Source organism: Montipora foliosa, chromosome 3, assembly GCF_036669935.1.
Source record: "Montipora foliosa isolate CH-2021 chromosome 3, ASM3666993v2, whole genome shotgun sequence".
Taxonomy (NCBI): Eukaryota; Metazoa; Cnidaria; class Anthozoa; order Scleractinia; family Acroporidae; genus Montipora; species Montipora foliosa.
Genome location: NC_090871.1, coordinates 52,778,893 through 52,791,392, shown reverse-complemented (window position 1 = coordinate 52,791,392; position 12,500 = coordinate 52,778,893). Strand labels below are relative to the sequence as shown.

The window sequence follows — 12,500 nt, the reverse complement described above, 5'->3', positions numbered from 1 at the left end:
CCTATTACTTTCCTTTATGTTGAAATAATTTCTAATCTAATGTACAATGTGAGAAATAATTCAGCCCCTGTCAATGTTCAAAATCTATTCAAATCCGTTTCAGACGTGCATTCCTCTAATAACCGGTCAACAGCTGTCGATTATTTTTATATAATGCAATCAAGACAAGAGACAAGAAAGTCTTCGTTCTTTAGGTTCAAAAGGAGGCTATGGAACAATGCTCCAAGCGTGTTAAAAGATTTAAACAAAAATAGTTTCAAAAAAAAGTTACACAGTATGCTCATCAAGATTTTGGACTAATTGTCAAGCAAATGAGTACATTTTAGATTTCACTGCTTTCCCCTTCTATCTTCTTCCTTACCTTTCCCTTTCCATTCTCTGTACTTTGTTGTTGTAATCGCATTTGTGTTCCTTCTTCTTTCACGATGCCACCGTCAATTTTGCTTACGTTATTGCCTGTATACCTTTATTTGTGATGATTTTTGTGCTCCTGATAATTTTATTCGTTTATTTTTGCCGGGTTATTACTTGTGTACTTGTGTTTGCAACAATTTTACTTTAATTGCATTTGTCATTTCTTATAAAACAGAATATAATGTAATGTCTCTAAATTAGTATGTTATTTATATTTGCTCCCACCCAACTCGATTAGCTATGCTATTTTTGGGTGGGACGTGTATTATTTAATCCTAATGTGAATTGTTGTAATTATTGTTGCTGTTGTTGTTGAAATATATGAACTGTGAAGATTATTCATCTAGTAGGTATTTTTCGTTTTTCGTTTTTCGTTGTTAAAATATAAATAAACGGTTGGATGCTGGAAATGAGGAAATAAGCAGTGAAGTAATTTTAAGTGCTCTCTTTATTTGGAGAATCCCCAGCACTTCCAGGTAATTTCATTTTTCTTTATTTCCAGCTTAACTTGTATATAAACACTAACGTCAGAACCCGGCCATGTTTTCAACGGGGAAAGCAATGGGCAATGTCTCGCGTTAATGGAAAAGGAATAAAATGGCACTTCTGGAAAGCAAATGAGCAAATGAAATAAAATTCTTTCGGAAAAATGACTTCACAATATTTCTTTATAAAAGGATTTGTGTCAGTTTGGGTTCGGACTAACTTACTGACCTGGATTTTCCGAAGCCAAAATTGCAGCCACTGCAACAATCGTGGCAAACACACTAGCTAGCAGATCAAGGCGTACGCTCAACCAACGATTAGCAGACACTGCCATGAAAAAAGCTTGTGTGTTTTCGTCCTGATACCTAGAAAGATAGAGAAGATAGAGTACAGGACAACCATGGGAAAATCATTATGGCCGATGGGATTTTGAAAGAAAGGAAGGCCAACCGCTTTGACACATGTGGGGCGCTGTAATCTCGGAAAATGGGTCAGGGAAGGAGTTATAACTTCCTACACTTTGGTCATGTATATTGAATATCGCAATCAGTTAAAACAATTGCCTTTCATATTAAAGGTAAAGTAACTTTATTTAACGTCGGTAGTTCCTTCAGCTACGAGGCTGGTATCAATGGAAGCCCTCCCTCTGTCATTTCTCCGTTTCACACGGGTATTTAAAGCCATACCTACAAGGATCAGAGGAAAGTCGAAACAGACGTTGTAGTCACGGAGGATCGAACCGGGGACCTCTCGCTCCGAAAGCCGCGCACAAGCCCAACTGAGCCACGACTGCTCCCTAAAACAATTTCTTGTATTGATTTAGGATTTATCGCAGTATAAACAGAAAGCGGTGATAAAATACTAGTAAAAACACAACACAGCTTTTTTAATGGTGACCATGTGCGAAGTGAAATTACACACAAAATAGTCACGCGATTCAAAGTCACGATCATTGCGTGACGAACGAATGAAATCATTACGTTACATCCTCTTTCTTAATAAACAAACACAGGACAAAAGAAACAGTTGTCCTAACTAAGTGCAGTTTTTTCATCAGGAAAATGACTCTCAGCTTAGAACGAAATGAACAGTCCTATTGAGTCTGATCGTCAGCATGTCATGCAGGCTTGCCAACATTTCTCTGGGATTCTCATACAAATCCTTATATTTTTGTCGGCCATGCTCACACTGAGCTTGAGGCGCCTGTGTTTCTTCCTGCATTTTTCGCCGGTTTCAATCCAAAAAGATGATTCCGAATATTCGATTTCCAGTCGGAAGTTCATTTGGCACTCTTGTTTTTAAAGGAAAATGCACGACCGTGATGGTATCTGGTAACCTAAGTACGCAGTATAGTGGTACACTCTTCTTGGAAACTTCCTATGTTAGGGGATATTTATCATTTTTCCTCCTCTTCTTGTTTTAACGTGTTTTAGATTGTTTTGTTTGGTTTTCTTTATTTGATTGCTTTTCGTCATGGCTAAACAAAACGACTTCGTCTCGGTTTTTATTCACCGATATTCACCTCCCCTTCGGCGAATAATTGTGAAATGTTATGTGACCATGTGCGAAGTGAACACAAAATGTACATGTGATTTAAAGTCAAGGTCATTGCGTGACCGACGAATTAAAGCATTACGTTACACTCAGGACTGACTGGGTAAGCACGAAATGTCACTGACAGTAGACAAAGGGGGAAAGGTTTAACAGATAACTGACAACCTCTATGCAGACCCTAGAAAATGGTTGACTTCAATTACCGTCGGTTGTCAGACCGCACATCACGAGAAAACATGATCTGTTTGATTGTCAATAGCTGCAGTCATCGTTGTAAGCTTGTCAAATCGTAAAACCAGTTTCGTTTTGACTTATTTAGTTGTTAAATTATTTTCAACGTAAACGTTTGAACGAGCCCTCAGACAAGGAGTTCCCTGCTCTGTCTGGAGAAATGCTTGTTTTTACTGAAGTCATGTGCGTATTTCGTTACCTATACACTCTTAAATGAATCAAACGCTTTAATGATGACTAACCTTTTTAGTCTTTCCAAAAAGGGCTTGCTCATGTTTGAAGTGTGCACTATTTCCAGGCCATTTACTGTTTCCGTGATGTGTGAGTATACAGGGCTGCATTTGATCGCCTCAATTCTCTTCAGATCTCTGGAGGACCTCAAATAATAACGTGCAAAGTAAAGAAATATTCCAATTATTGGGAGAAGGGCCAAGAAGAGCCAGTAGTTTGTTGCAACTGGAACCAGAATAGCGCTGACGGAGAAGAGGCAGTATGTAAGAGCTTGAAGAAATAACGGTGGCAATACGTCATCCATGCAACCAATATCTTTGGAAAACCGATTCAGGATACGCCCAGCTGGGGTCGAATCAAAAAACTTTACAGGTGCCTTGATAGTCGCCACCGTCATTTTACTGTGAAGGTTTTCAGCCGCTTTGAGGAGGAGGTAGTAAAAAAAGAAAGACGACGTTGTCATGACAACAAGGGCCACCGCCACTAAACTACCATAAACGACATGGGTGGTCGTCGCCATCTGTTGGTCATATGACATCTCGGCTATTCTAGACAACCACCAATTTGGAGCTAAGAGGCAAACTGGAACAGTGTTCATATTAGTAAAATTGAAGAAAAAGTCAATGAAAGGAGTGTCAATGGTGAGAACTTAAATCGCGCAAGGGTTCCGGTGGTCATTCATTCAAATTTTAGATGGAGCTTAGTTGGCAATCATGTGGATTTTTGAACGTTCTATCGACTCCGAAATCTGTTGAGGGAGTTGTGTTTTCCACCATCACGCAAAAGATGGTAGGAACCCGTTAAGGTTTTCTCAACTTTTCTACAAGTGGAATATCTTTCCTGCAAACACGACCTTCATTAAATCGTGTAGGGAACGTTTATCCTCAATTATTTCTTTACGACAGCAATAACTGTGTTAATACTAATTATCAGAATAAAATCGAAACACACAGTACACCTTTTGCTGAAAGCTTTTTTACTTTGAAATATATTTGCAAAATTTCTCCCTTTACTGTAAAATTATACCGTACCAAAACCAAAAGGAAAATCAAGTTTCTGCTTGCTATGCTAGTGTCTCACGATTGTCCAAGCCATAAATTCTTTAACACATAATACAGTCTTTTTGTTATAAGAACATTTTTATAACAACGTTCAGGCTTAGAATAATCATAATTTTAAGAACATACTAAGTACATACCCAGGCTGAGAATCAGTTATAGGTAAAAGAAAAATAAATGTAGTCTAACACGGCAATTAACTCAAATACATACTTGGGGACGTTTTTTAAACAACAACAATGTGGTTTCCGTTTTGCATGGTACTCTGCAACTCAGTTTGTAGCTGAACTTAGTACACTACACGACTTTAAGAGATAGTGTCACGCTATTTTAGTCAAACTTCAAAACACTAAACAACGTCTTTGCATCAATAAAGATGTTGTTTTGTTGTCAATAACCATTGACGTTCGTTGTTGTTTGAAGCTTTCAGTAGGTTGTCAGATGTGTTGTACGTGTGATCTAAAATACTAGTTTAGATTTGTACTCAGTTTTGAGCATGACAGAGCGCCTTAGGAAAATGTCAAGAAAGTTTTCAGGCTCAAATCGCCAAACAAAAAATAAGAACGTTCAGCCTCAGCCCCAAAATTAGACGTTCTTGCAATAAAACGATTGTACGAGTGTTTCATCTTACTGAGTGGTCGTAATATAGTATGTGTCACAAAAATAATTTTCAAGTTATTGAATCAGCCTTACCTTGTGCAAACAATTGGGAAATTGCAAGAAGTATTATCCCGGAAACAGGCAGTCCTTCCTTAAAATAGTTCCAGTACAGTCTAAAGGTCACAGTTCCTATACTCTTGGTTTCCTCGTCTTCTTTTAAATCAAGGATTGGTCGTTCCTCAGGATCGGCCACTAACTCCTCACTCATGTTTGAGACTGCTAGAGAATCAGTAGTCCGCAGAACTATTGTATTCCGTATGGGTGGATCAAAATCATGTGTAAGGGCTTCGTTAACATAAACGTTTGGATCTCCTGCTACAGATGAGACGGAAGGTTCATTCATTGACTTCTTGGCCATACCTTTATCGTGAAATTCGTCTTCATTAACACCAGGACCATTCTCAAAGGGCTCAGAAAGTTCCTGGTGAATTAGTTCCTTCTTCGGTTGCGGATCAGGTCTAAACGCTTTGTTATCTTCTCCTTTAAATGCCTCACTATCTTTACCTTCTGATGATCCTTTCGAGCCTGCAACGATCGATACTGAAGAATCTTGCTGAGTATCGATCATCCCTTTATTATCTTGGACTGGTTTAATCAATTTCATATCTGGCGTTTGTTGCTGAGCAATCCCAGGAATATTGCATGCATTGATTGAGGGGATGGATGGCCCTGCCCGCTCCTTCTGTATCATCCCATTGTCATTAATCTTCTGTAGTCTGACTTTCTCTGCAAGTCCAGGTCCATCTTCACATTGCTCGGGAAATCTTGCTACTCCCCCAAACGCTCCCTGGTCGACGTCTAGAATTTCAGTGTACTTCCCTTGGTGAATGATTGATCCGTTCTCCATCACAAGAACGCGATCCACATCTTTCAAATATTGCAACTGGTGTGTGACCAGCAAACGAATATGACCCGATAAGTGGCCTAGTATGCAACTCTCAAAAAGTTTTTTTCCTACTTTAGTATCGACTGCACTCAGTGGATCATCAAGCAGGTAAATATCAGCGTCTGAATACACTGCACGAGCCAAACCCACTCGTGCTTTCTGACCTCCGCTAAGGGTAACACCCCGCTGCCCGATTTCCGTGAGGTCGCCATTTGCGAAGTTCGCCAAGTCTCTCGTCAACTCACATATGTGAACAACCTGTTGAAACTTTTCTTCGTTAAAAGCCAATCCAAACAAGACGTTCTCTCGTATTGAGCCAGAAAATACCCAAGGTATTTGAGGAACATAGGCTACCTTTCCGTGGTACGATATCGATCCTTTATGTAGGGGAAGTTCTCCAAGAATAGCTGTTAATAGAGAGGATTTTCCGCTTCCGACTGCCCCTGTTATCGCTATCAGGTTACCATTGTGTACATTAAGAGTAATGTCACTCAATGTGTTAGTCAAGATTTCTTGGTTCCAAGTACAGGACGCTTTGGAAATTGAGATATAAGGCTCTGTGCTAGTGGCGAATAATCCTGGTGTCACCAGATCCATTTTCGATGGAGAGTCGCCAGTACACGTTTTTGCTGCGCTCAAATAGTCATTTCTTTGTCTGTAACTGGCTACCTGGACAGTCATTTTCATTTTCTTTTCACTTTTATAATTCCGTACCGCAAGGTTGCCGCTATCATTTTGATCGTGGGTGTTGTTTTCTCCGATTCCTTCGAACTCCGTTACTTTCTCCATCAGGAATGTCTGTATTCTATTGAGTGCTACCTTACCATCCGAAGCAACTAGCATGGTGAAAGCCACGTTGTAGCAAAATATGAATCGTAATATTGTAAAGCTTAGAAGAAGTGTGAATATTGCAAATGATGACAAGTGAGTTCCAGTCAATATCAGAGTTGTTACTGAAACCAGGGTGGCGATAGGAAGTGTTGTGAAAAACAGAACAAGTAACATTGATACAATTAAGCCTTTTAAACGAATTATTGCCATCTCCTTCCTGTAAACAGATTACGGAAAAGAAAAGAAAAATGATTAGAAAAAATGTATAAGAAATATAACCCACGCCCTTAAAAGAAGTCCCTTTTTTTTTAAATTCTGAAAATTGAGTTTATTCATGTATTGTCAAATTTGACAAAAATTCACTGTGCGCTTTAATAGTATATTGTTTGGCGAAACCAGACACAGAGTTAAAAGCGTAAAAACGCCATTCAAAAGTTAGACTGTTTGGCTAAAGTTGTACGGAATCGTTTGTGTTAACTGGATTTATAAGTCACTCGTACGAAAAAACTTGTTTACCAGGCGAGAGTCGAGTCTCCTGAGACCAGGTCCACTCGTAGAAGGGATGTAGGAATTGCGGCCTCATTTGTTTCATGGTTGCTTTAAAACTCTATTTCCTACCGGGATGCGAAAATGATGCGTGCGCGCATCATTCTTGCAGGATTCCGTAGAACGCCATTGCAGGATGCAAAGCATACGAGAACTTTAAAAGAACCACCACTCATATCTTTTCATAGGGAAAAATCCCTGAAAGACATGCTCGTAAGAGCAAAGCTTTAAAGAGGTCAAAGACCGAAAATACGGTACAAAAGTTGTGTAGGCCTGTCAATCCTTGCTACTTTCTACTGTTTATATTCTGACCCCTTTCCATCCGGGTTATTAAATTGTCCTTAATCCTTCTTGCTCGGACAAAGCAACGGACTTAAATGTACTAATCCCCCACCCCATAGGGAAAGGCAAAGGCCAAAATGTACTAACCCCCACCTCTCTGGGAAGGCATCGCAAAAAAAAAAAAATTCAATTAATCCCCCACAGGAAGAGGGAATCACTACATGAGGCAAAGCATACGAAAACGTTAACAAAGGTAACCCTGAAATCCCCACAAACTACATCAAAGAAATGCTAAGACTCATAGTCAAAGAGAATTTCCAGTTTAACGGAAAGAACTATCTACAAATTCACGGTACCGCCATGGGTAGTAAAATGGCCGTTGCCTTTGCAATTATCTTTATGGCCGATCTTGAGACACAGATTCTAAGCAAAAACGTCATTTAGCCAATGTCGTCAATATATCGCTTCCAAATAATTGGCTTTATGACGTTTTTGCTTAGAATCTGTGTCTCAAGATCGGCCATAAAGATATTTGCAAAGGCAACGGCCATTTTACTACCCATGGCGGTACCGTGGATTTGTAGATAGTTCTTTCCGTTAAACTGGAAAGAATTCTCTTTGAGTATGATTCTTAGCATTTCTTTGATGTAGTTTGTGGGGATTTCTTTGAAACACTGTGGCGCAAATGGCAAGATGTCTCTAGGGATTTCATTCCTTTGCTTCAGCGCTGATTCGCTTTCTATGAATTTGATGTCTGATAGGAGTGTCTCAATCAGCAAGGTAAATTTGACGGTTGGCTGATGAACTTGTCTATCTCTGCTTTGCTGACATCCTACCGTTTATCATAACACAATAATAAAAAAATTTAAATTATAGTGACATTGCAAAATTGTGCAAATCGTTCGTTTTAGCCTCAAAATGCAACGTTTTATGAAAACTTCTTTTTTGCAGTGTTTCCAGCAGTTTTCCAGCGAAACCGGACATAGACAAGTTCATCACACAAGCAAACTCACACCACCCTACCATCAAGTTTACGGCTGAGATCTCAAACACTGAAGCCACATTTCTAGACAATGTTGTATAAAAAGGCAAACGCTTCCAAAATCAATCCATTCTGGATATAAAAACACTCTTCAAGCCGAATTAAACCTTTCAGTTCACTCATTTTTCCTCCAGCCACCCACCTAACCCTAACCCTAACCCTAACAACTTTTGAAGAGAACATTTACAAATTCAAATCACGTCTCCGTGATCGAGGCTATCCAAAACGTCTGATTGAGGCACTCCTATCAGACATCAAATTCATAGAAAGGGAATCAGCGCTGAAGTAAAGGAATGAAATCCCTAAAGGCATCTTGCCATTTGTGACACAGTATCACCCGGCAGTGTCAAATCTTAAACGTGTTTTATTAAAAAATTGACACTTCATACAAAAACAGACTTCTCTACGGCAAATTTTCAAAGAACCACCACTCATATCTTTTCATAGGGAAAAATCATGAAAAGACATGCTCGTTAGAGCAAAGCTTTAAAGAGGTCAAAGACCGAAAATACGGTACAAAAGTTGTGTAGGCCTGTCAATCCTTGCTACTTCCTACTGTGCATATTCTGACCCCTTTCCAACCGGTTATTTAAGTGCCCTTACTCCTTCTTGCTCGGACAAGGCAACGGACATAAATATACTAACCCCCCACCCCATAGGGAAAGCAAAGGCCAAAATGTACTAACCCGCACCTCTCTGGGAAGGCAACGCAAAAAAAAAATCAATTAATCCCCCACCCCCTTGGGAAAATGAAAAACCCACAAACCCCACCCATGCTCCATGTTTTTCTGGGGTGGGGGGGGGGGGGGTGGGGGTGGGGTTACAGTGAGTGACAGGTGCATTATTTACATCCGAAACACAGTCAAACAACTTTTTTTTTTGTTCCCTAGAATTATTAATCTTTTAGTTGGCTGCGGTTGTTCGAAATCTCAAGACAGCTGGCCCACCTTATGCCCAAAAACGACAAGGTGTTTTTGTGGTGGAAACACAACTGCTACTTATTCTGGCTAGTATATTACCTGCGGAGGTGATGGACGATGTCTCTAAAGTTCCACTCCCAAGCATGCATCTTCACCGCTCGTATTCCAGAGATGATTTCATTCATGATTACGAGTCGTTTGTCTGTAAAAGTGGCCGCTCTCTTTCTCAGGTTTGCGGCTTTTCTCGCCATTAACATTTGAACGGCGACTAAGACGATGAGAAAAGAAGCGCCAAGGAGGGCTTTCCAGCCATTCAGGTACCACAAGATCAGCACATTGATTACAATTTCTAGCGGCGCTAACAACATAACGCCAACACAGTTTAAAGACTTCTCGATCTTTTGTGCGTCATTCGAGATTAGGTTTATAATGTTCCCAGACAACGTGGACTCCAGGCTACAACGATTTAGTGACAGAAGCTGTGAGAAAGAAAAAATGTACTTGGTATATTTTGTGGGAAGGAGAAGAACCCAATTGCCTGAAAAGCTAATTTTGAATTAGCCTGATTCTCAGACGGTCGGGGTCGTTCTTGTCATGCACTCTTCTCCCTTTCCCGTCTGATGGACTTTATTCAAGGTCATGTTCCTGACATCATGGTTCTACTGTTTTTTTTACACCAATCCAATCGAGTTTACCATTTTCTTAAAAGTCAGGAATTTAAGGAACGTAAAATTTTTGTAATTAAAATAGCGGAAAACCTAAAAGGATTTCAGGGTGCTGTTGAGAAAGTTTGCGAAATCTTTGGTGTGGAGAAACTTTTCCCCGAACAGATATATGCTCCTAAAGCTTTTATTTAAAAAGAGGGTGTCTTTTTAAACTTGTCAGCGGGGTTCGGAAAGTCGTTGGTGTTTCAGATGGCTCCCTTGGTCCACGCCAAACTTTCGAAGTTCAATCACGGATTTACATCCAATCCAATAATTATTGTCATTTCACGACTCGTAAGCCTAACGGAAAACCAGGCGAATTTTCTTCGGAATCTCAGCGTCAGACCTCGGTCTATAGGAGACGATAAGTTTGTAAATATCGTGTATTCTTCGCCGGAGTCTTTACTCGGAAATGGCTACTGGCGAAATATGTTGCCATCGGACAAAATTTGATAGGAATTGTTGTGGATGAAGAGTATTGTATCAGCACAGGTAACCCAGGCTCACTGTGTGTGCCACATAGGTAAATATAGAGAACATATGAGGCGAAGTTTAGATCTGGAAATTTGCTAGAAAATGGAGATAAAAATCGATGAAACTTACCATGTGTTCACCTTCGTTCATAGTATAGTGACAAGGTAGGAGACGGAAGGCAGCGTCGGGACTCCGATCGACCCAAAACAAGCACGATTTTTTTCGCAAAAATCGAATCCAGTCGCTAAATAAACACGCCAGGCTCGTGGAACATGAATTTCTCTAGACCATGAATCCACTGAAGCATCTCCAGGTAGCAACGCGAAGCCACCAGACTCCATAGAACTTGTAAGTTAACCTGCTAAAATGGCGGCCAGAAACCGTTGTCCTCGCAAAGTGTCCAATTCAAAATGGCACTGAACCCGGGACGCCTGGTGACGAGTATAGTAAGTTCTGGAGGGAGTGGAGTCCCAAATTGCTAAAAACAAAACTCACTGAGCAATCTGGGACTCCATTCCCTCCAGGGGGACTTATTATACTCGTCACCAAGCGTCCCGAGTTCACTGCCATTTTGAATTGGACACTTTGCGAGGACAACGGTTTCTGACAAGTTTAAAAAGACACCCTCTTTTTAAATAAAAGCTTTAGGAGCATATATCTGTTCGGGGAAAAGTTTCTCCACACCAAAGATTTGGCAAACTTTCTCAACAGCACCCTGAAATCCTTTTAGGTTTTCCGCCATTTACGTTCCTTAAATTCCTGACCTTTAAGAAAATGGTAAACTCGATTGGATTGGTGAAAAAAATCGTGCTTGTTTTGGGTCGATCGGAGTCCCGACGCTGGCTTCCGTCTCCTACCTTGTCTCTATACTATGAAGGAAGGTGAACGGGGACCATTTTCCCGAAACTTCGTGTACGTATTAAAGACAACAACAACTCACCACATGGTAAGTTTCATCGATTTTTATTTCCATTTTCTTGCAAATTTCCAGACCTAAACTTTGCCTCATATGTTCTCTATATTTACCAATGTGGCACACACAGTGAGCCTGGGTTACCTGTGGTATCAGCCATTGTCCACCAGTCCACCAGAGGGGAAAGGGAGAAGAGTGCGTGACACAAGCGATCTGGACCGTCTGAGAATAAAGCTAATTTTGAATCGCTTTCTCCCTATTCTGATTGTGGAACAGCAAAGAAAAAGAAAAAGCTAAAGAGCGTTAGACTCTCCCTCATCGCACCTGAATTTTATTTGGACATGTATGAACCTGCTGAGTTCTACAGGTTGTTAGAAATAGTTTATCAAATGGGTTTAATTATTTGCCGCTTCCGTTAAGTTTAGAATAGATTTAAAAAGCGAATATTCTAAACAGTCCGCTACAATGTAGGTTGTCTAATACGATGCCTTTGCTCAAGTGTCCAGACTAGATGACTCTAGGTAACCTCATCTATGCCTCGTCCTTTATATTTTTGTAATTTATATATATATATATATTTTTTTTTTTTTAACGCATATATCTCAAAAACGAACTCGGCAACCCCATATTTTATTGCTGGAGAGTGATTAGCACGCTAGGAAAAAAGTTTCTGCAAAGTTAAAAAAAATTCTCTGGAGCAGATCCATAGCCACCTTCACAATTGAAAAATTTTAACGTAGCTCTGAATCCTCTCCAGAGGTTCATTTTAAACTTTGCAGAAAGTTTCGTCTTGAATCACTTTTTAATAATAATAAATGGGGGTCACCGAGTTCGTTTTCGCGATACAAGCGCTTAAACACAAAATGTAGGGTGTTTCTAGATGGTTCTTTTGTTGGCATGGTAATTTTTGCGTCACATTAATATGTACTTTTTGTTAAGCAATTATTAGCGTTTCCTATGGTACCATATCATTGCCATTAAGAGAAACGGTGTTGTAGAATATAATTAATCTTTCTAATAACACATGCCCTCCAAATTGTTGAAACCGTTTTGACCCGCCTTAAGTATAAAATCAAGCCCAATTCATATAATGACTAAGCTCACCTTCTTATATACAAGTCCGATTAACGCCACCTTCATTTTTAATCCCCAGAGTTCAGTGAGGTAGTCATAGTGATATGTCGTTAAAGCTTTCATTACACTTGTCGCTCCCAAAAGTGCCACGTACATGAACGCAAACTTCAAGTCCTGATTTGGTCCATCGTTCA

The 12,500-nt window shown here is 40.0% G+C and overlaps 1 protein-coding gene across 1 annotated transcript in view; it reads right to left on the bottom strand.

Moving 5' to 3' along the window:
- LOC137995009 (ATP-binding cassette sub-family C member 4-like) overlaps positions 1 to 12,500 on the bottom strand; it is a 29,159-nt gene that overhangs the window by 5,942 nt on the left and 10,717 nt on the right. The window contains exons 2-6 of the mRNA XM_068840584.1: positions 12,337 to 12,500; positions 9,241 to 9,620; positions 4,668 to 6,568; positions 2,928 to 3,498; positions 1,129 to 1,265 (exon numbers count right to left, since the gene is read on the bottom strand). The exon at positions 12,337 to 12,500 is cut by the window's right edge and continues 396 nt beyond it. Coding sequence (XP_068696685.1) covers positions 1,129 to 1,265; positions 2,928 to 3,498; positions 4,668 to 6,568; positions 9,241 to 9,620; positions 12,337 to 12,500 — 3,153 coding nt within the window. The remainder of the gene's footprint in view (positions 1 to 1,128; positions 1,266 to 2,927; positions 3,499 to 4,667; positions 6,569 to 9,240; positions 9,621 to 12,336) is intronic.